This window comes from Rhinopithecus bieti, unplaced genomic scaffold (assembly GCF_001698545.2).
Source record: "Rhinopithecus bieti isolate Rb0 unplaced genomic scaffold, ASM169854v2 scaffold_13112, whole genome shotgun sequence".
Taxonomy (NCBI): Eukaryota; Metazoa; Chordata; class Mammalia; order Primates; family Cercopithecidae; genus Rhinopithecus; species Rhinopithecus bieti.
The window spans coordinates 1,294,176-1,318,648 of record NW_016807891.1 but is presented as its reverse complement, the minus strand read 5'-3'; the positions used below and the strand labels follow the sequence as shown (position 1 = coordinate 1,318,648).

The 24,473-nt window shown below is 39.3% G+C and overlaps 1 protein-coding gene across 6 annotated transcripts in view; it reads left to right on the top strand.

Moving 5' to 3' along the window:
- MTRR (5-methyltetrahydrofolate-homocysteine methyltransferase reductase) overlaps nt 1-22,498 on the top strand; it is a 32,326-nt gene extending 9,828 nt beyond the window's left edge. For all 6 annotated transcript variants that reach the window (XR_001887675.1, XM_017884059.1, XM_017884063.1 and 3 more), the window contains 10 exons: nt 4,491-4,613; nt 6,241-6,394; nt 7,484-7,572; nt 10,218-10,398; nt 12,698-12,740; nt 14,056-14,242; nt 17,065-17,183; nt 18,217-18,309; nt 18,418-18,600; nt 21,280-22,498. Coding sequence is in view for 5 of the 6 variants with exons in the window: in XM_017884059.1 (XP_017739548.1) it covers nt 4,491-4,613; nt 6,241-6,394; nt 7,484-7,572; nt 10,218-10,398; nt 12,698-12,740; nt 14,056-14,242; nt 17,065-17,183; nt 18,217-18,309; nt 18,418-18,600; nt 21,280-21,424 (1,317 nt within the window). In the remaining variant the exon portion in view is untranslated. The remainder of the gene's footprint in view (nt 1-4,490; nt 4,614-6,240; nt 6,395-7,483; nt 7,573-10,217; nt 10,399-12,697; nt 12,741-14,055; nt 14,243-17,064; nt 17,184-18,216; nt 18,310-18,417; nt 18,601-21,279) is intronic.
- Nucleotides 22,499-24,473: the final 1,975 nt, after the last annotated feature.

The window sequence follows — 24,473 nt, the reverse complement described above, 5'->3', positions numbered from 1 at the left end:
AAGCATTTGGCCCCTTCCAGTAAAAGTTTTCCCACCCAGGTATTACAAAAGGTCTTGTATTATTACTTCTATATTTAAAGAAGTAAATAGTTAAGAACTCAGTTTCGTCATTATTTTGGAGAACTAACAACTTGGTTTCTCATTTTAGATGAGTCAAACAGAGGTAAGTTGTATGGGCAGTTAGTTGAGTATCACGTTGCATAATAGCTAATTTCTCGCCATAGTCAGTGTATGGTACCCTGAAGTTTTTTCTATCCTGCTTAAAATAAGTTTCCAGAGCTAAGTCCTCTTTCTGTTGAGTGGCTGTTTGGAGTTCCACATGGACTTTTCTTACAAAAACCACAGCCTTACTGCAGTTATTACCAGTTTTAGTTTCTTGTTCTCGTTTTTTAATGAAGACAGATGTAGACATTTAAGAAATAATCTGGATGCAGCATCTGTCTTGTATATTAGCACTATTTGTAGACACCTCGTATGATAGCAATTTTTTTTAGCATCTTTTATAGTGTCTTTCTAAAACTTTCATACAAGTATGATTTTGTGTATAAACAACTATGGGCTATTGTTTTTGCACTTGTACTTCATTATTTTGTGAATTGTTTAGTGAGGTAATTGCAGTAAGTGTATCTCAGTCTGGTTTGGGAACAGACACAATGTATGCCTTTTTTTTAAGTTAGGAGGAAGATCTGTTAAGAGTTTGTGGGTTTTTTCCAGGAGGCGGAGGTTGCAGTGAGCTGAGATCACACTACCACACTCTAGCCTGGGCGACGGGGTGAGACTCCGTCTCAAAAACAAAAATGGTTTCTAGGTTTTTTCTTAATAGAAAGTGTCATTAAATAGACTTGAGTTGTTAATAATGTAGTTAAAAGATTTAACATAACAAATCTCAAGTATTGAAGGGAGACAATATAAATATGAAATAATATACTGAGAGAGTAAAGACTTGGGAAAAAAAAGAATGTTTTGTAGGCATCCTCTTGGGACCATTGCCTTGAGGCACAGAGGGGTTGGAAGCAGGATTTGGCACAGTGAGGAGCTGAGCTGCGATGCAGTCTCAACAGAGGCCTCAGTCAGCCCTATATGGTACCTTTCTCCCATGCGGAAGTATTACCTCTTATAATCAGAGGGTCTTCTGGGTTGTGTGGTAGAGCGGCAGGACCTGTTAACAAGCACCGTCACTTGGACCTGCTGTAGAGCCCTCTCCTGCTCTGGGCCCCATGCAAAGCTGGTGACCTTTTCTGTCACCTGGTATTTGGGTCTCAGTCCTCTCAGGTATGGGATGTGCTATCCGCAGATCCTAAAGACTTAGCAGTGGTTCTGTTTCTCTCTAGGAGAAGTGAGGTACAAGGTGCACTAGTGTGGCCTTTACTTGGGAGGGGATGTCCTGACATGCACCAAACTGTTAGAACCCTAAAAATTGTGCTGACACTGCAGGCCCTTAAATTGCATAGGGCATGGGTCTTACCAAGGATTCTAGTATTCTGACCACTTCTCGTTGCTCATTCAGTCTGATAGCACAATGCCCCTGATAGAGTAAGCTGGTTAGTGTGGTGCTTTGCAGGTGTTCCACATTTATTCAGACTCATAACAGCAGGCAGACTTATGAGAGCCCTGGGGCGTAATTGTAAATGTATACATTGTTCCAACTCAAAGTGAACTGTTTCTGATCCTCTTTAGTGATAGGGTTTGGAAGGAGCACTTTGACTAAATCATTGCCCCTGTACCTGAGGCCATGCTAGTGTACTCTGTCAAGGAAAACCAGCTTGCAGAGAGGCTACAGTGGACCTGTTACTTGTTTGAGTTTCCAGTAGTTCAGTGTCATCCCCCAGGATTTGTGTGGTTTTTGCAGTGGTCACACTGGTGAATTAAATGGAGCTAGGAGAGACCATCCCCTGTGTCCATCAGCTTTTTAAGGATGTCATTTCTCTCAGGATGCTCTTTTGTTTCCCTTGTTCTATCTCGGTGTTTAGGGAGGAGGATGGCGTCAAATTCAGAGACTTCTTCTTGGCCTTCCCCATGATGATAGATCTTATGTCAGAGGCCAAGAATTCAGTGTTGCCCTGTGCCAGCTGCTGAGTGGCCACTGGGGGTCCTGGGCCAGGACTCCATTTACCGCCTGCCCCCCATGTGCCTTGCTGTCATAGAAGAGCTGTGCTGACGCTTTGAGTCCCTGGGTAACAACATTCATTTGAACCCCCTCTTCACAGACCCTGGAATGCCTGCATATTCCCCTTAGCCCAGTGTACATTTCCCCTTTGGGAGAAGGACTGCAGAAGCCATTGCCAAGTACAGTTTCTATAGTATCGCACAGTCCCTCCTCCTAGGGACCTCTTCTCTCCTACAGTCAGTGGGTTGCTGGTCTGGAAACAGGGCAAAGGGTCGTTTTTATTGGAGCAGCTGCCTACAGCTCCCTTTACATGTCTCCTTGATTTCTTTTCATTGTAAGGATTGATCCAGTGCCTTTTAGAGCTGCTCATTTTTTGCATCTGTGTTCTGCCCTCCTCAATTTAGAACCTCAGCTGTCTGTCGTGTGCATACTCTCCTGGCTCCTGTGGGGGCATAGTGCTCTGTCCTATACTTTCTTAGGGGTTAGTCCCTTACCTTCCTTAACTGGCCCAGTGCTTTAGTGGCTGAGTGTGTCACAACAACCCCAGTTATTGGTCTAGCAACCAGGAGAGGGGATGGAGTGTGGTAGTGGGGGCACAGGCATATGTTGTGGGCAGAGGTCCCTACACCATCCAGATGTGAGAAGGGAGTTCTTACTCTTCGTGGGAAGGAGTGGCCACATCTGCAGGCTCAAAGAGTTCAGGGGAATCTGGATAGTAAGATTTTTCAGGGAATCTAGGTAGTCAAGATTTTAAGGGATTCTTTGTAGTTAAGATTTTAAGGGATTCCGGGTAGTCAAGATTTTAAAGGGAATCTGGGTATTCAAGATTTTTTTTCCCAGTTAGTCCTTGGCTTTCTCTGCCTTTGCTGTCATGAGCTGTATGAAATGACTGTGTCTTTCTAAGCTCCTGTGGATGTCCCCTGGCTTTTATACTTAGTTCTTAATTGTTGGTTCATCATTTAAGCTTTTTGCATTTTTTTCAAGTGTGAGTGAAGTTTAGCAGTAGCCCCCCAAGTCCCACCAGTCTTCTCTTCTACTATTTCTCCATAGTTCTCAAGCACCTGATGGATCTTGCAACGTAATGCATTTGCTTCCACTGGCGCTCCCTGCTACTTACGGTTGCATTGTTGCTGTGTGCCGGTGCCGTCTGTCTGCTCTCTCACTAGTGTGGTGTTCTCATTGTCAACCAGGTAGATGATCCAGCTCCAGACTCCATTTTAGCATCTTTCGTAGGCTACCCTGGCACTGACTGTCACAGGCTGGTTCCAGGAGTCAAAAAATGAGATGTTTTTAGGGCATCCTCTTGACAGCATCATCTTTGGGCATGGAGGGATGGAAGCAGGATTGGGCACAGAAAGAAGCTGAGCTGCTGTGCAGTCTCTGCAAAGGCCTCAGCCAATCCCATAGGGTTCTCTGGAGCTGGTGGGTCTTCAGAGTTGTCCTGAGTTGGAACAAAGAGGCTGGACCTTTGTAGTCATTGATTAGACATTGGATGTGGGCTGCCTCTGAAAGGAGGTGTGGGCAGGGGCAAGGTGTGACCTGAGAATGCTGAAGTGGTTCTTGCAAGTGGCAGAGATAGTCATTGTCAGCACTGCCATAGCCTTTGCAGAAGGCAGTTTTCTTAGGGGTACATCTCAGTACCCCCACACTCCAGACACCCAGAACGGACCTTCATCGCAGCTTTCCCATATAGCCACTTATCCATGATTAATTGACTAGTACGGTTAAAATATTTTGTTTTTAAACTTAGGAATATAGAAAAGGAGTAGGGAGTATTATAAAGAATTGGGATTTTTTGCAGTTTTCCAAGACCTACTATGTCTGGTACAAGAGCTGCTAGCCACATATAGCTACTTAAATTTAAATTAATGAACATTTGTTAAAATTAATTCTGTTTCTTAGTGACACTAGCCATATTTCACAAGCCATATTTCAGCAGCCATATGAACAGCATTACCCCACACTAGGAGGTTCCTGTGACCATCTACACACACACACACACACACACACACACACACACGTTACATTCTTAAACATCTTTCACATCCTTTAAGATCTCCTCTCCTGAAACATTTGCATACATACTGTTTCCCTTTACATAGTTTATTAGGAAAACTACTAGGTCTTTATGTGAAAATGCCAGTATTTTGTATTTTCTATGTGTATTTCAGAAATTCTAATGTCTAATAGATAGAGAGTTTGAAATAGAATCGAGCTTCTCTTCTGAAAAGCTAGCTCCATATGTCTGCACTCATTTACCTTGGAAATGAATACTAAGTAGCCAGGAAGTTTTGCAAGTCCCTATGGATCCTGCATAGTCACTAAGTGAAAGAAGGGTATAATTGAAAATTGCACTTACATTTTGTCCCATTTGTTTCTAAAGGAGGAAAGCCAAGCATCTGTGACTTCAGCAGATCCAATTTTTCAAGTTCCAATTTCAAAGGCAGTTCAACTTACTACGAATGATGCCATAAAAACCACTCTGCTGGTAGAATTGGACATTTCAGTAAGTTGCAAAATTTATTTCTCAGCACAGTAATATTGTCAAGATGTGCAGAAAGACTTGTGTGGTGCTTGGTTAGGTACGCCGAGCTGCGTCGTGCTTGGTTACGTACGCCGAGCTGCGTGGTGCTTGGTTACGTACGCCGAGCTGCGTGGTGCTTGGTTACGTACGCCGAGCTGCGTGGTGCTTGGTTATATTAACGAGAGGTCTCCCGAAAAATGATTACACTTGTCCCTTAGTATCTTTGAAGGATTTGTTCCAGGACCCCTTTCAGATATCCAGATCCTCAAAGCTCAAATCCCTTATGTAAAATGTTATAGTATTTGTATGTAATCTGTGCACATCCTCCCCTATACTTTAAGTCATCTGTAGATTACTTACAGTAACCACAATATTAGTAGTTGCTATACTGTGTTTTTAAGTTTACATTATTTTTACTGTTATTTTTTCTTGTTTTTTTCCTCCCAAATATTTTCCATCCAGGGTTGGTTGATTCTGAGGATGGAGAACTTGAGGATATGGAGGGCCCACTGTATATAGAAACATTTACATACAGTTTTAGTCTGAGATGTGCCTCTATGCACCCTGTCCATGGGCCCCCTGCCCACCCTCCACACCCTGCTGGAATCCATTGTCCTTAGGTTAAGAAACTGACAGTCCTAAAATAAGTGCTTGAGTACCTCTTCAAAGTCATTTAGCTCAACCCTTTATTTTATGAAAGTCTTTGAGAGGTTAAGTGGGTTCTTTCAGAAAAGCAAGAGCACATTAAGGCTGTCTGTGTAGATTTAATTGAACTTCCTAACAGAAAAAAAGAAATATAATGTGTCAAAACTAAATGGTTTTGCATCTATAAATAATAATACTATGTACACCGAAATATTTTTTGTTCTGGTATTTTACATTTTTGTCATAAAGAGGCAAGGGTTGGTCTGTGCTTAATCCAGTCTGTCTCCCTTGTTGGCAAGAAATGTGAGCTTGTGTCGTTGTGAGAGGCTCCTTCCCAGAGCCGTAGCCTGCATCTATATCACTCTAGAGCTTAGAGGCAATGGGCCTAGTAATAGACTTGACTTGGGAAGTGGTGGCTTTTTCAGCCCATGTTTGCTCACAGCCAGTATCAAGCCAGATGGTGTAATGTTTTATACTTAAGGAAATAAAGTACCCTTTCCTGTCCCCTAAAGGAAAAGAGTGAAGTAAGGAGAAGAAAATTGAAAACCAATGCTTTTGATCATAATTAATTTCTTTTGGTCATAATGTATGTTTTCGTGTGTGTGTACATGTATGTTTTGTAAGGGGATTTTATATTTACATGGGTTATTGAAAACGCCATAGGACCTTACTTTGTAGAGAACAAAGAAGGTCTGACTTCGATTCTTTAAGTATGCAATGATAAAAGGCAAAACACTGGATAACTACCAGATTTCTTTTAATAGTAACTGATAATAATGAAAGTATGTTTATTTGGTTAGTTGGGCTTTTAAAATTGTGTGTTTTTTTTTTTTTAAAATTCTATTTTCTTTTGAGTTCATATATTAAAATCATAATACTGAAAATACATTTTGTTACCCTATAGCTTAAACTATGTAACACATATAAGGGATTTTTTTTGTTTTTCATTTTGGCTCTTCTCTAGAAAACAGACTTTTCCTATCAGCCTGGAGATGCCTTCAGCGTAATCTGTCCTAACAGTGATTCTGAGGTACAAAGCCTACTCCAAAGACTGCAGCTTGAAGATAAAAGAGAGCACTACGTCCTTTTGAAAATAAAGACAGACACAAAGAAGAAAGGTACAGCCCTGCTGCTGTGACGTTAGGGTGTTGTGGGCCAGTGGACTGGAGCTGATGGTGAGAGTGTGGCTCTGAGGTTCAGTGTCGTATGTGGTGACCGCACAGATGCCTGTGGCTCAGCTGTGCATCAGGGTCCGGGAACACAGGCATACACTGGTATTGCTAGTTTCTTAACTTTCATGTTAATTACATTGAATAAGAAGATAATGGATGTTCTGATTATTGGACATTTGTGGACATGAAAATGAGTGGTAAATGTAGTTTTGAGAAGCATTGGCCTAGGTTTTTTTAAAAAATTCTTTTCTTATTTACTTCCCATAGTATGTTTGTTTTGCTCATTTATTATATAAAATAGTTGCTTTATCCATAATTATTTATTTTTCAAAATATAAATATATTATTTACTTAGAATCTCGAATTAGTCCTAAATTGATTTTTTTGAGAATAATAATGCAATGGTTACTGCTATCTTTTTAAGGCTTTTTGTTTTCTTTTTTTTTTTTTGTTTTTTTGGACGGAGTCTTGCTTCTGCCGCCCAGGGCGCGAGTGCAGTGGGCCAGGATCCTCAGCTCACTGGCAAGGGCTCCCGGCCCCCGGGGTTTCACGGCGCCATTTCTCCTGTCTCAGCCTTCCCGAGTAGCTGGGGACTACCAGGCGGGGCCCGCCTCGTCGCCCGGCTTAGGTTTCTTGTATTTTTTCAGTAGAGACGGTTTCACCGTATAGCCAGGATGTCTCAGATCTCCTGGACCTTCGTTGACTCCGCCCGGCTCTTGGCTCCCAAAGTGCTGGGATTACAGGGCTTGAGCCCACCACGCCGGCCTTTGTTTCTTAATTTTAAATAATTTTCCTTTCTTTTATATGGCCTATCTTGAATTTATAGTCTTTTATTTTTATTTTTTTGTAAGATGGAGTTTTGTTTACTGTATTCATTTTGGGGAATTTTTTTGACTGAATAAACATTGCCACAAGTCATATTGCACTTTGATGTGCTGTAAAGTACTACAGTAATTGTGTTTTGGGGAATGTGTAAAAACATTTTATTCTTTATCTTCTATGTCATGAACCCCTTTCTCGTCTTTACCTGAAAAGGAGCTGCCTTACCCCAGCATATACCTGCGAGATGTTCTCTCCAGTTCATTTTTACCTGGTGTCTTGAAATCCGAGCAATTCCTAAAAAGGTATTTTTTTCTCTCTTCTTCAGGTAACTATTTTAAAATAATGCTTAGCTTTGTTTAGGATTGATTAAACAAATCTAGAATCTGCCTTTTGCAGTCTTAAAAAATATGATCTTGATAGCGTGTTTTTAATATTAGTTCCCAAAGGTGTGTGCTATCATCATAACTATCATATACAAATCTTTTATGTTGTATTTGCATTTAAGTTTTTGTTTGAAATGAAGTTGTTTAAATAGGGCTTTTTCTTAGTCTTACTTTTACTTGTCATTAACTGTGTAGCGCATTCCACAGTGATGGAAGTGACTGCAGTTGACCTTGTGTTACCCAGCTACACATTCATTGCTGCTGCTGCTTTAATTGGTGACAGAAAGCTAATGAGAGCTTAGGATTCCCCACCACCACCACTTGCAACTTCCTACAGTTGTTCAGACCTCCTTTGTGTAATACTATGTAACTATTTATTGCTGTAACAGAATGCTTCAGGAAAAATAGAAGAGTTTTGGTAGGTAATAATCAATTTTTAGATGAACTTGGAGGTAGAACAATCCACTAGATGTCAGTATTGTACCAGGAACTGTTTTTTTATAACTGCTTGTAACTGATTTCTTCTAACCAGTTCCCTGAAGTGGCCATTAATGGCTAAAATTTTTCACATCTCCCTTGCCACACTTGTATCGTCAGTGAGCATAGAGAGTGTTGTAATTAGGCCACCACCTCCCCAGTGTGGTTTTCGTGTCATTTTATTAATGTGTTTATCGCATTTCTAGTCTTGGATGAGTAAACTACTTTAGAGAGAGGCTCAGCTGTCTCTAAATATATATGTGTGTGTGTGTATGTGTGTGTGTGTGTGTGTGTGTGTGTATATATATATTTCCATCTTCCTTTCCTGGTAATCAGCTCGAGATGCAATTTAAATAAGTTTAGAATTAATTTACTGTGATGAAAGCTTACCGATTAAGTCACAATTTTGGTTCAGCTCTACTGCTTTTAAAATATGTGTAAAGTGTGTGTGTGTATGTGTGTGTATATATATGTGTGTGTATATATATGTGTGTATATATATTTGTGTGTATATATATGTATATCTGAGTTTTTTTTTTTTTCAAAATAGTATGCTCATTGGAAAATTCTGGATACAGAAATAACCTAGGAAACCAAAGTATTTTATAATCAAACCCTCAGAGTTAATACTTGAATTTTGCTTTCCTGAGGAAAATATGGGGATCCATATTATATGTGCTGTTCTATAACTTGCCTTTTTAACTTAAATCAAGAATCTGTGTATTTCAGGATGGAAAGAGTTTTTTTTTTTTTGAGACGGAGTCTCGCTCTGTCACCCAGGCTGGAGTGCAGTGGCGCGATCTTGGCTCACTGCAAGCTCCGCCTCCCGGGTTCACGCCATTCTCCCGCCTCAGCCTCCCTAGTAGCTGGGACCACAGGCGCCGCCACCCCGCCCGGCTAATTTTTTGTATTTTTTAGTAGAGACGGGATTTCACTGGTGTTAGCCAGGATAGTCTCGATCTCCTGACCTCGTGATCCACTCGCCTCAGCCTCCCAAAGTGCTGGGATTACAGGCGTGAGCCACCGTGCCCGGCCCTGGAAAGAGTTTTAATGGATACTATGGATACACCATTATTTGTTGATATAATTATGGGCAATTGAGTCATTTTCGCTTTTTCACTATTAAAAAAGAAAGGCAAACTTTCTTGTATTAATTTTTGGACACTTAACTTGAAGTATATTTGTGAAACAAATTCCTTGGAGTAGAATTGCTGTTTTAAAATATTTACATTTTAAATTGTAACAATGTTTGTCAGGTTTGTCAGCTTGTTCTCCAAAACAGTGCAGCATTTCCTGTTTTAGTACCATAAAGTTTTTATAGTTCTAAAGTGAAAAAAGTATGTTAAAGGATTTAAAATTGTCACTGTTTTAGCTTTTAATTTAGAAGATTGTATTGGCTTTAGAATTTACAAACTGTTATTGGTAGATTTTTTTATTATCTTCCAAAAAGTCTGAGCAGAGATTTGGGGTGTCCATTCAGCAGCGTTTCCTGAGTCCTTGTTTTTGTTGGACACTGAGTTTGGCATTTGGTGTAATTTGTTAGTGTCTTGGTATTTTAGACAGAGATTCTTCAGCTAAACCTTTGGAAACCTGTGACTCCTTTGGGAACAGTGATTTTGTCCTCCCTGTTGAGGAAGTCCAGGACACAATCATCTTGAGCCATGGAATTTAAAGTAGCAGTACCCATTAGCATTTCACATAACATTTGAGCGAATAATGACTGAAGTGCTTTGTTCCTAAAGAACCCTTGAAAAATAAGCTATGTCTGCATGTAATTAATAGCTTGTAATTGCATTGAAATAAAAAATTCTTATTAGCAAGTTTGATGTTTTGTTCGGGAGTTTAGACTTTGAAAATTGGGATTCAGAATTTTATTTTTTTTATTTATTTACATTGTGAAATTTTTCTAACAGATCAACATTAAAGCAAATGGTAAATTAAATTCCCTCCTCCTGACAATAGCTCCTAGTGGCTTTCTCATTTTTTCTTGGGTAATTGGGTGCATCCCCAGGCAGACACTGAACTGAGTATTCTAATAGCTCTACCCACAAATTGTGTCATAATTTAAGACGGGCTCCTTTTTGTAGGCATTTTTGCGAGCCCTTGTGGACTATACCAGTGACAGTGCTGAAAAGCGCAGGCTACAGGAGCTGTGCAGTAAACAAGGGGCATCCGATTATAGCCGCTTTGTACGAGATGCCTGTGCCTGCTTGTTGGATCTCCTCCTCGCTTTCCCTTCTTGCCAGCCACCGCTCAGTCTCCTGCTTGGTGAGTAGTCGCTTTCACAAGCACCGTGGTGGCTGTTCGTGCACTGATAGGCGGGCCACCTTTCTGTAGTAAAGAAAATTTGCTGCTCTTCTCTTACCCTTTTTATTCTATGCATAAAGAATACATCTAAATGAATGGTGGTGATTGGTAAGTAAACATCTTATATCTTGTTCTCAGGGTGCTGTGACATCTGTGTGCCCTTCCAGAAGTCACAGAATTCCCCTTCCAAACTTTTGGTTTTTCTTTTTTTTCCTTCCAGCAGTGTCACTATCATTTTCTCTCTTAGTAGAGTCACTTGTTACTCTCTTTTTTTGCCTCAGAATTGAGTAGCTTTTCTAATTTAACTTTTTTCAGAAAGGTTATTTAGCTAAATGTCTAAAATGAACTTTTATTAAAAGTTATCTTTTCAAAGCTAATGAACATCATATTTAATTGATAGAGCAAGTTGATGCAGTCTGTGCTGTGTGCAGAATGCAGAAATGCCCCCATCTGAGCCAGTCCAGATCGAGGGTCCTTCAAGAGCAAAAGGGGACTGTGTCATACCAGTGCAAGTCGACATATTCGTGATACTGCCAGGCAGAGAACCATCCCATTTCAGATGAAAGGTAACCCATTTTTTTGCCCAGAGTGACTCTTCTAGTCCTCATACTCCAACAGAAGAGACCTAAGCGTTTCCCCTGAGCAGTCGATGTCCAGGGGACCTCTCTGTGGCTCTCAGGAAGGGATTGAAAATGCTTACTGGGGTGAAGACTAGGTGCTTTATAGGACTTCAAACCCTTTATTACTTTCCTGTGCTTATAATTTTCTCATCTCCTTTCCCGTAGTGGTAAGTAGTCATGCCTTTAGCATTTGCATTTTTCTTTGGTGACACCAAAATGTGTATTGTCCTTTTTACTCTTAGGCCAGCAAGATCCTTTTCGATGCCCAGTACAATTAAAGGCACCCTCCTCTGCAAGTCAGGGCCTGATTTCTCCTCCTTTTTCTTAGTGTTCTTTCCACTTAGGACCTCCCCAAAATGGTAAGACCATGTTACTGAATGAGGCTGCTCTTCTCGCCATCCTGTCCTAGGCTGGCCCTCTCACCGTCTCCAGTGAAGTCTTTGGAACCATCACAGGATTAGGATGACAGAACACAGGGTGGGGAGTTCTAAGTAGTACTGGAAAGTTCTCTTATCATATACTAATTTATTTCAATTCTTTTCGTAGATTTTTTGTTACCTTTTAGAATGTTTGTAACAATACCACATATTACATAGTTATATAAATAAATTAAAGTCATTGGGACTTATAAAAAATTATACTATTTTCTAATTTCCTTAAGAAAAATTAAAATATCTAAAGCTTAATATTAAGTTGAACACCCTACTAAACTTTATTTTGATATTTAAAACTCTAAGCCATTATACATAGACCTTTTCAAATTTTCAATTAAGTAACTGCTAAAAATAAAACATACCAAAACATAAAACATTTCAAAGTTTATTAGTGGATAGTTCAATATTTAAATACAGCTTATTTAACCTGCTTTTGGAAGTATTCTATGTATTTTGAAATCACTAAATTTTTCTGATAATTTTTTTAAAACCAAACACTTTAATTATTTTAAATGTAAGATGGAAAATCTTCAAGCCTAAGTATTTTCAGTAATTCTTAAAAGAGTAGCCTTTAATCTTTCTGTGATCATGACTTTATTTTACCTCTGAAAACTGGACACCTCCCTGCAGAAAACTGCACATACCTAGTAAGAGTTTGCTTAGCTTCTTGCCTCTGAAGCCAACTCATGGACCCATTCCTAGGAGCCTTTGCTTTCAAAATTGAGCATTTGAATAGANTATTTTAAATGTAAGATGGAAAACCTTCAAGCCTAAGTATTTTCAGTAATTCTTAAAAGAGTAGCCTTTAATCTTTCTGTGATCATGACTTTATTTTACCTCTGAAAACTGGACACCTCCCTGCAGAAAACTGCACATACCTAGTAAGAGTTTGCTTAGCTTCTTGCCTCTGAAGCCAACTCATGGACCCATTCCTAGGAGCCTTTGCTTTCAAAATTGAGCATTTGAATAGAAATACTGACTTAAGAGGAAGGAAATGCATCTTATCTGGTTTTAACTTTACGAATTGAGGAAAAAGTTAGTAATATTTTACTTGAACACGAAGAATTTATACATGCTCTTAACTGTGATTTAAAACTAGAACATGATTTATTTTGAGTATTCTAAATAAGATGTGGATTTTTTATAAAAGTAAGGTTATTTTCAGTAGTGGTGAATTAATAATTGCTTGTTTTTATTTTTTTCTAGAACATCTTCCTAAACTCCAACCCAGACCATATTCGTGTGCAAGGTACTAATATTCATTCACATAATATATAGCATCATTCTCCAAAATCTTATGGCACTCAGACTTCCAAATCCTTAAAGTTTACTAATTTATTCAGTGAAAACTTAGCTGATGTATGGAAGACAGTACCAGGCATAATAAAGCAGAAGAAGAATCACAGAGCTCCTGTCCTCTGGGACTTCATAGAATTTAGCATCTTGGGTGGCTCCTAACGACCCAGCACTGTTTCCCCACTTAGGAGTCTCAGGCTCCTCCACATGCTTCCTCTGTTGGTGTGCCCTTCACTGAATGGCAGCAGAAGGTAGGGGAGACAGAAAAGTTCCACTATAAAACATTTGATGAGGTTGGGCGTGGTGGCTCACGCCTGTAATCCCAGCACTTTGGGAGGCCGAGGCTGGCAGATCATGAGGTCAGGAGATGAAGACCATCCTGGCTAATACTGTGAAACTCCGTCTGTACTAAAAATACAAAAGCAAAATTAGCCGGGCATGGTGGTGGGCGCCAGCTACTCGGGAGGCTGAGGTGGGAGAGTGGCGTGAACCCAGGAGGTGGAGATTGCAGTGAGCCGAGATCACGCCACTGCACTTGAGCCTGGGCAACAGCGTGAGACCCCGTCTCAAAAAACAAAACCAAAAAAAACATCTGATGAGCACTGGCTTGTAGCATTCTGCCTCTGGCCTTCGTTCCATTGCACAGCCTCTGCCGTTTTCCCGTCTGGCTCTCTGTTTTGCCTTTCATTAATAATAATACAAGAAAGTGCACCATTCTTTTGGGTGAAAAAGGAATTAAGAATGAACTCAAGTTCTTTTGCATTATATACCCTGTAATGTGAAAAGGAATCTGTTTTTGTAGGGATGTCTTTTAAAGATGTTTTACTTTGAATTTTAGTTTTCTCTTTTCTGGGTGTATACTTCAGTCACTTTTAAGTTTTATCATCTTACCGGTAGATAATGTATAGATATTTGTTAGAATTTATCCCCATTTCTTCACATGGTAAAATGTCTTTATAATATTGACTGAATGAGTCTTTTACATGAAGATCCTTAGGGCACATTACTTTTTATAAATCTCATCTAGTCCTAGTGCAAGCAAATAAAATTGGAAACTTTCTTGAATAACACAAAATGTAGGGTGTGAGAGTGTGAGGGTTGGGGGCAGTTTTTAATTATGTAATAATAGCTTTCCTCTATGAGGATTTGGAAGGTAGATTAGAGCCTATAAGGAAATATTTCTAAACTGAGTGAAAAAAGGATTGGTTTGACCCATGTGTGTAGTCGTACTGATACCGAGTTCAAAACTTGTCTGTGTATCTTTGCAGCTCAAGTTTATTTCACCCAGGGAAGCTCCATTTTGTCTTCAACGTTGTGGAATTTCTGTCTACTGCCCCAACAGAGGTTCTGCGGAAGGGAGTGTGCACAGGCTGGCTGGCCTTGTTGGTTGCTTCTGTTCTTCAGCCAAACACATACGCATCCCATGAAGACAGCAGGATAGCCCTGGCTCCTAAGGTAAGAAATTAGTACCTTCACCTCAACATTGTTAACTCATACTCTTTGTTTGATTAGAAACAAACAATGTCTCGCCCACATCATTCATTACTATCATAAGAACATTTATGCTGTTCTTGAATTTTAAAATCTGTATTGCAAGAGCAGAAACTGTTTACTTCCATTTACTCTCTAACTAGTGTGTGTATTTTCTGAATGTGTCAAGCATGAATTTTATATAGTATGGTCTTTGCTTGTCCTATTCATGGAAAAGAAGACCTTTTATGTTGATATTCTTGGTACATTGGCCTAGGGAGGGGTGGAGAAGAGTCTAGAAGTATTTAAGGGGGGATGATGAGAGACAGTCTCATTTTATGTTTAAGCTGTATACTGCCTCTCAAATAAGTAGTTTTACATTGGGAGTCTGAGGGCAACTAAGGATTAATTTTATATTGTCCAATTTTGGCTAGTGGGATCCCCGCATCCCTGTTTCTCTCCTTTTGTTATCTGTGGTGTCTGACATCTGAATTTGTGCCATTATTGACAAGACATGGCGGTAAATACTTTTACCACACCTAGGAGTAAAAGGTTATGTGATTTTCTCAACAGATTGTGGACACTTTACACCTGGACTTAGTGACACCTGTTTTTATGTTTTGATATGGCACTCTGCAGAATTTCGAGACCGTGTGTGTAGGGAACAATTTAAAATTGTCCACAAGAACAGTTGAAATAAAGCAACATTTCAGGCTTTATCATGAAGTCCTCTTTCTTCATGGTAATCAAGAAATCAGTGATTCACTTGGAGTGTTGTCTTAGGACAAGTTTGGTTTCTTTAAGTTATTAGAGCTGAAATGTTCATAGACCTTAGGGGGAATTAGGACTTCCTGGGATATACTTGAGAGGATGAGGGATGATTGCTGCTTGAAGTTGCCCTTTAACTTGATATTTTTCAGTCTGCTCTCTGGAACAGAGAGGCGCTTTACTGTGTTCACTATACATCATATATTCATTATACATCAAAATATTAGGAACCTTATAGAAACTTTATTTTTTGAGGAGAAATATTATAGTACTGATATACAAGTATATGTCACATGGTGATTGTATAAACATAGCAGATGATCTCCAGAACGTTAAAAACAATGTGTATCCATCACGTATCATAAACACTAAGCATGAGTGCCTTTCACCTACTCCTCCTTTTCTCCCTCCCTGTCTTCCTCCTTCCTTCCCCATTTTAACAGATTTTTATTGACTATCCAATCTATATGCAGTAGAAGTGCAGATGTGAAGGATGTAATTTAAAACTATCTGAAATTCCCTGTGCTTGTGCCATGTTTTATTACAAATTAGAGAGAATGTTGACCTTTGCAAGACCTATCACATGCCCTGCCTTCCTATGGCAGATAGTACAGTTGTTCACAGATTAACCCTGCCAGTGGTGTTCAGCCTGGCTGTGTGAAAGACATCTGCCACATCTAAGCAGGAGCACTAAGCCTGTGGGTGTGGCATAGATTGTCTCTCTTCTTCCCATCTGCCGTGATACTCTCTCCACATAGACCCCCAAGTGAAGCAGCACCACAGCCTTCGAGGAAGAGAGCCCCAAAACATAGAAAGTATGCTGTTGTCACAGGATCTTTGCACATGTGTTGTCTTTTCTGCCAGGAATATGCTGTGGCATGGCTAACTAGCTTGATTCAGATCGTGGTCAAAGGTCTCACTGTAGACATGGGCCTTCTTTGGCATTGGTGTTTGAATTACAAGCTCACTGCCACACCCATCATTTCCTTACCCTGTGTAATTTTGCTTCCTAAGACATTAGGAAGTCATTACCCATCATTCTGTGGATATATGTGGTAATGTGTGTGTTTATTTTCTTTTCCTCTCACTAGAATGTCAGTTCCATAAAGACAGGGGTGTTGTTTTGTTCATTTCTGTATCCCTAATGCCTGTCATAGTGAATACTTTCAGTAAATCTGTTAAATGAATGAAGCGAATAAGGCAAATGTAATGTAAACTAGTTTCATTCCCAAGTAAGAGCAGTAATGAGATACAGCTCTGCCATTCCTTCATTTAAAAGGTACGGTGTTCAGGCTCTTCATTACTTCTACAGTTAGTTGTCCTTGAGTTAAAAGTTACAATGTGTACAATTACACCACCAAGCAAGGTGGAGGGGAATCCTGTCATTCTTAAACCTCGGTACCACTCACTATGACTTTTGCATATGTCAGTGAAACTGGAAGTGAAACATACTCAGATTGATTCAGAAATATATTTTTGAAATTTTAACAAAAAGATTTTGTTAATTATATAATTTGTTTAGTTATGACAAAAATAATTCTGGGTAGTATTGGACCCAGAATAGCAAATACAGCACCATTATCTAGAATATTTGGAGCAGCCCCTTAATTTATTTTTAAGGTGCCTGACTTTTATTTAAAATTTCTCAACCTCATCGTGATGCTAATCTTTATTGTCTTCATATTTAGGGTACCTTTCTCCATAATATATACTGTTGTCTACCCACCAGAAAGCAGATCTTATCCATGGACCAAGAAACATGATTTGATCATTGTCTATTTAGTGTTCTACCTCAAAGACACAATGCCTATCATTTTTAAAAACATTTTTTATTTCAATAGAAAAGAAAAATTTGCAAGACAAACTCTTTCTGTAGTGACAAATGTGCTCATGGTTTCAGTAAAATCTAATGCTGCTATTTAGTGATGTTTCTTTGATGGGAATTTTCCCTTTCTGATTTGTTTAGCAAAGGTCGTGTTGGTTATATACGCTTTCCTAGGTTTTCTTTCATGCTCACCACATTTGGTTTGATATTTCAGATATCCATCTCTCCTCGAATAACAAATTATTTCCACTTACCAAATGACCCCTCAATCCCCATCATAATGGTGGGTCCAGGAACTGGCATAGCACCGTTTATTGGGTTCCTACAACATAGGTATGTTTTTTTCTTTTTGGCTAATGGGAAAATGTATTCCTGAGGAACCGTTTTGGATTCTTCAGTCATTTTAAGGATAATTGGACTTTGATTGTAAAATTTTTATTTAAAAAATTATTATTCAATGTGTGATAACATAATTTGTCAGCACGGGAAAAGGAAACACACAGTGTAGTAGAGATTTTGCTTTGTGCTAGAGCTTCCTTTTTTGACTGTGGCACTTTTAGTATTTCCTTCCTCAGCTACAGGGTGGTTTATAGCATATGTGGTTGGGGACAAATAGTGGGCCACCTTCGTACTGTGATGATATACAGCTGTTGTATCTATCCCTTAATTGGATAAAATTGGTAGTAACAGATCCAATTATAGTAAAAGTTTCAACATTAAACTCAAACTTTCAACAGTAATTTTCAACAGAATATTAATAAGTGTAACTTTATATCAGAACAGAATTATTTGATATGAAATAAGTAAAATAAAATTGTACTTCTGCTTATATTTGTGAACTAATGCGCAAGTCTTGGGTACAATTCCTCAGTAGAGTTCTGTCTTCTGGACAGTTATTTTACTTCACTTTAAGTTTTTCCTTAAGGAAGCAAAAGCGTAATCACGGATGCCTCTGTCTCATCAGTGTGTTCATCATTTCATGGACACTTTACACATTCTACCTTTCATAGCCCTATGCCACTTTTCCATAGTAAGAGTTCATTTATTCATAAAATTGCTTTTAATATTATTGAATGTAGAACTCTTTCTGGATCTCACAGTGTGATACTTTGAATTGTCTTCATTTTGTGTACGTCGCTTCTCCACACACTTGCATAGCCGCTTCTCCACACACTTGCGTAGCGTGGTGTCTGCTGGAGTGGCCATGACAGCCTGTGGAGAGTAAAATGCTAATTAAATGACTGAATGTTCAACTGCAGAGGTGGATTTTACAAATCTGAGTTTGTTGGTGGTAGTTCCTAATGAAAGAGATTGGTTTTACATATTCCTTATATCACACACCTAAACTTTTTTTTTTCCTACTTAGAGAGAAACTCCAAGAACAACACCCAGATGGAAATTTTGGAGCAGTGTGGTTGTTTTTTGGCTGCAGGCATAAGGATAGGGATTATCTATTCAGGTATTGTACAATTCTAGTATTGTACTCAACCACTGAGTGTACAATTCTAATTCTCAGACTTTTTCAACTTGACAACCTTTTAGTGATCCATTATATATTATATTTCAGAAAAGAGCTCAGACATTTCCTTAAGCATGGGATCTTAACTCATCTAAAGGTTTCCTTCTCAAGAGATGTTCCTGTTGGGGAGGAGGAAGCCACAGCAAAGTATGTGCAAGACAACATCCAGCTTCATGGCCAGGAGGTGGTGAGAATCCTCCTCCACGAGAACGGCCGTATTTATGTGTGTGGGTGAGTCGTTATCATGCCTAAGTCGGGTAGGAAAGGGCCATCGGTGATGTCTGTAGAAGAAACAAAGGACTGAGAAGCCAATAATCTAGATATGTAGGGATAAGACATTTGATTCTTAAGTACAGGAATAGAAATAACAGTTCTGAAATGATTTTGACATATTTGCTAGCCCAGAAGTTGTTACTATCAGGGAAATAGTGGTGAAAGTTAATGCTTGCATTGTACATTCTTGGTACCATTTACATACCTGTTTTTCGCCTCTGAAAATTACACTTATGTTATAAAATTAATCGTGAATTGAAATCTCAAGATTGATTTTGTTGTATGTAAGACTAGGTGATTTGTGCTGTTGTGAACTATTAATAACTAAGAAAGAAAAAGTATGATTTTGACCCTGAGAATGTGGATACTAGGATTCTTTTTCTTCTAGGCATAATTTGTGGTGATAAAGTTGACAAAAACCCAGAAACATTCTGTGTTACTAAATTTGATCTACTTTCTGAGGCAAGATCTGTTACAGAAACCCATAATTGCCATAGAAAAATTGTTTAACACTTATTTCCTTATTTTAATGAGACTCAAAAAATTTCTGCTAGTGAAAAGAATTTTGAAGTAAGAAATTCACTTTTCATCCAAACACGTTCCTGGGATTCAACACATTCTCTGAGTCAGGTTCTTTTGTTTTTTTCAACTGTAATGCAGGAGACAAAATACTGGCATCATGACCCAGAACATATGTATAAATACAATTGAAACAAGTTTCATGAAACAAAACTTAACATTTTCTGTTTAGTTTTTATAACACATTCTGATCATTTCTCTTCCATTTTATTTAGTTTGCTTTAAAAGCTAGCTTTGGCTACTAAGTTGATTTCATGTCCTTTCAATAGATTTTGACTCCTAATTGAAAAACATTGCTTTAGGTCGACAAAGGGCAAAACTTCTAGACATTGTTTTGGTTTACATTTTCCTTAGCTTTTAATGAGGTATTTAGTCTGCGTTTTGTTTGGCGAGGACAGTGCCATCAGTGGTCAAATACAGTTTTAGAGATGCACCTCTAAATAGTAGAGGCAGAGTCAGTTGTACAGATCACAGATAACTGGTAATTGAGAACTTGGAGAATATCTTAAATGTCCAGACTCTTTTAAAACATTATTCCAGAAATAACTCCTCCCAATCACTGGTGCTTTACTTTTCACATTGGTGAAATGCACTGGGAAGCATTAATAGCAGTGGTCAGAGGGCTCAGAAGGAAACCCTGGGTCACTTGAACATTGACGGCCCATCAGGGAAGCGGGAATGAAGTAGACAGAAGGAACAGCCACCAAAGAAGCAAAATTGTCCCAAAGCCAAGAGGGCGCTGTCTCAGGGAGGGAGCCTGTGCTGCTGATGTGTCAAGTGAGAAGACAGCGGAGCAGGCTCGTGGGGTATAAGTTCCTGGGATTAGTGGAGGGGAGAACCTCTTGAGAAAGGTGAGACACGCACCACAGACACCTCTCAAGAAATTTCACTGTGAGGGGCCAGGACATTTTCAGTTCCTAACATAGTGGAATCTTGTCTGACACTTGGCTTCATTCAGCAAACACCCGAGTGCTGGCTGAGTGCTTGGGCACATTCAGATGTCGATAGATATGAGGATGTATCGGGTTTTGTGTTGCTATAGAGGAATACCTGAGACTAAAGAAAAAAGATTTAATGGGCTCATGGTTTAGGCTGTACAGGAAACGGTGCCAGCACCTGCTTCTGGTGAAGACCCCAGGAAGCTTCCACTCTGACAGAAGGCAAAGGGGGAGCAGGCACCTCACATGGCAAGAGAGGAAGCAAGAGGTAGGGAGAGGTGCCACACTCTCAGCTGATCTCTCAGGAACGCAGAGGGAGAACTCACTCGTTACAGCGAGCATAGCAACAAGCCATTCATGAGGGATCCGCCCCCATGACCCAGACGCCTCCCACCAAGCCCCACTTCTAACACTGGGAACCACATTTTAGCATAAAGATTTGGAGAGAGCACACATCCAAACTGTATCAGAGGATAAGTGAGTTACACTTCCTACCCTCAAACAGCTTACTCCCTGGTGAGAAAGCTGCACATAAACAGACGTTGCTAACGTCGGAAGTGTTTCAGAGAGCACTGCAAGAGCGCCCAGGAGGGGTACCTCCCCTGTCTTGTGAACTGAAGAGTTAAGATGTAGAAGCACTTCAAAAGGACCTGGCACATACTAAGTATTCAATAAAGGTGTCTGTTACTAATTGTATGTGCATAAAGACCTAGAAGTGTGCAAGAGATCTGGTTCCCTTCAGGAGTACGAGTCTACTGTGTGCTTTGAGAGTGCTTGAAGGCAGGGAATGAGGGACGAGCCAGCAGGTGGGCTGGAGCCAGGTGGGGCCTCAGATGCTTCTCTGACACCTAGGAAATTCTTGGCCTACTGTCGGGACCTGGAGCCTGTGGAGGATTGGGATCTGTAGAACCGTGTGGTCAGCTGTGCCTCTTACAACAGTCACCGTAGATGAAGGCCTGGCCTGGGCACGAGTGAGGCTGGGAGATCTGTGTGAGATGTTCCGAGAAGAGGGAGGGAAGAACTATGCTGGTACAGTCAAAGGGAATTAGACTTGTGAATTAAGGAGGATTTAGTAAAAATGCCTGCTTGTAAACAATCATCTTATTATTTCCTTTTTTAGAGATGCTAAGAATATGGCCAAGGATGTACATGATGCCCTTGTGGAAATAATAAGCAAAGAGATTGGAGTTGAAAAACTAGAAGCAATGAAAACCCTGGCCACTTTAAAAGAAGAAAAACGCTATCTTCAGGATATTTGGTCATAAAACCAGAAATTAAAGAGAATTAAGCTTGTTTGACTGGAAGTACTAGAAGTCAGTTTTACTAGTGCCGGGACTTTAAATTTTCAAAAGAAAATTTTCTTTTAGCATTTCTTAGAGGAGATGGAGCGGGGATTGGATCATTTAACAATATAACAAAACTTCCTGATTTGATTTTACATGTCTTCCATCTACACCCTTCCTGTGCCTGTGACTCTCCCCGAACTGCCCTGTTGCCTGTGGGCTCTCCTGGGCTGAGGCAGCCTTCAGTCTCCATCAGTGCCTCCTTGACTTCCCGGAGAACTTCACAGAGACTCTGTCCTTCCATGCAAAGGCTTCCTGAAATAGGGAGACTGACTGAGTAGCTCATTCGTGTGAACTTACAGTGCCAACATTTAAAAAAATATGAAAATGATTTATTTTTGTATGATGTATACCCATAAAGAATGCTCATATTAATGTACTTAAATTACACATGTAGAGCATATCTGTTACATGTTTATGTAACTATCAAATGGTTATTTGTTACTAGAGCTATATTTCTGATAAAAAATATTTTAGGATAATTGCCTACAAAGGGATTTATTTTCATGATGCTGGAAATATGAAATGTATTTTGAAATTTCACTCTGACATATGATTTATCTATCACCATTACTTTTTTTTAAGTCACAATTTCAGAATTTGCGAACATTTGCATTCAATTTACAGGTACCAGTACGTACATAGTTTAGTAAAATATACAGCCTTTTTCTTCTCTTTTCAAACTCCTTTTATTTCTGCTGCTTGGCACATTTTTGGGTTTTCCCACACTCTTCATCTTTATACCACTCGAGCTGTGTCCTGTACCTAAAATACTGACTTGAGTAGTATCCTTGTACTTTTAGATTCCCAGTATCTAATTCTCTGTTATAATTTGCCCAAACAAAACAAAATAACAAAGGATTATGATAACCTTTTTCCACTGTTCTAGTATATATTGTATTTTTATTTGATAGCTTGGCATTTAAAAAATTTCTGTTGAAGGCTTTTGATCCTTTTGAGAAATAAAGATCTGAAAGAAACAGCATAATCTTAAAATGTAAATTTTTATGGCTGTTTAATCTCTTCTTTTCATTATTATATATTTTATAATAGAAGCCAATCTAAAAATATGGGATAGGAACATATACTAAGCAAGTACTGTGTAACATGCATAATTATTTGTGTAAGTTGTTTGTATCAGCCAAGATACACTTAAGGTGAAAACATTAAAAGAGACAACAATATTCCTTATTAATAAGATACAACAATCAAGAACTTGTGTCCACCTACCAATACTGTCTATAATTACATGACCCAAAACTTTTATGTGTAAAAAGAAACTGACAAATAGTCAATCATAACTTGGTGTTGGAAACTGACCTAAGCCAATTTGCTTATACACAGCATCCAAGTTATGTCTAGAAACTGCTAGATTATCTACGTTTTAGGTGGGTATCGTTCAGCTGCTCCCTGCAGCCTTACCAGCTAGTGATAGTGAAAATACATTTCATTATAAATGCTGCTGTACATACAGATATGTATTATCATTTTTTAAATGTATTATTATCTGTGATTTATTAGTAATCGGGCACACAGTTGTACTCACCTAGTTTCTAAGCTTAATGAAGTTCCGACTGTCTCTTCAGGCACTCCACCACATCTTGCAGGAAGAGTTCACTCAAGGTGCATCACAATGTGGATGTGACTACTCCAGGGGCAAAATTTAGTCCTTACCACGAACCATCCTCTAACCTAGTGACTGGACATACTATTTCAGAGGTAAGCCTCAGGCACCAGCCTAGGGCCTTGCTGGATAAAGTCTTTAACCTTGTTTATGTCGGGGTAGGGAGAAGTTAGCAGTGAGGGACCTTTTCTAACCTGTTACTCTAACAAGCCACTATTGCACTCATTATTTTTAATAGCCAGTCTTCGTACGGATCAGTGATAAAATTAACAAAAGAGCTTGTGGTAGGCAGTTCTGCAATGTGACTTTTCTGATTAGAACGCTCACTGCACCTAGACAGTTCCGTTCTGTGGTTCAGACTTACAGTGTTTGTGGGTTATTCTAAAGTGAGTTACACTTTAAACTGAAACAATCGTTCTATTGAGTCATACATTACCCGATAAAAAATAAAAAGCATTTGGATTTCACAGCAAACTATATGATAATATATGCCACACCCAACAAACTGGGCACCCTTGTTGATTTCAAATACTCTTGAACCATTTTAAAGCACTGACCATGAACTAAGCCATAAAGGAAAACTCAACAAATCTCATAAAGCCTTGTTTACTGACTAACGTAATACAAAGAACTACGAAAAAACCCACCAAGGCCACAATGAAACATTGTAAACACGTGCAGATGATTCATAGCTTAAATTATTAAATGTACACATGGAATTCAGGTGAAGCAATACCCAGTGGGAGGATTCATTCATCTATTTCACAAAGTACTGTGTACCCAGTGACCAAAATAGTTAAAACACCTGTTTTCAGGGAGCTTGACATCACGTTGAGGAGAGACATAAATAATCTGTGAATTGCATGGGGTCTGAGAAGGTGATAAAGGCTATGGAGGATGACAAGTCAGAGTAAACGGGATGTGTGGCCTGCAGTCTTGCAGGGTTGGGGTGACTTTGTAGGGTGTCTGTGAAGGTAAAAACTTGAAAAAGACAAAGGAGCTGGCCATCGTGAGCATCTTGTGGAGGGAAAAGTCAGAAGGAAGGCCCTGAGATAGAATGGTTGCAGGAAATGTGTCTTAATCCAGACCCCAAGAGAGAGTTCTTGAATCTCTCGCAAGAAAGAATTTGGGGCGAGTCCGTAAAGTGAAAATAAGTTTATTAGAGAAGTAAAGAAACAAAAGAAGGACAACTCCATAGAGCAGCCCCGAGGCTGCTGGTTGGCTATTTTTGCGGTTATTTCTTGATAATATGCTAGGGTGGATTATTCATGAGTTTTCCCAAGAAGAAGTGGGGATTTCCCCAGAACTAAGGGTTCCTCCCACTTTTAGACCTTATACGGTAACTTC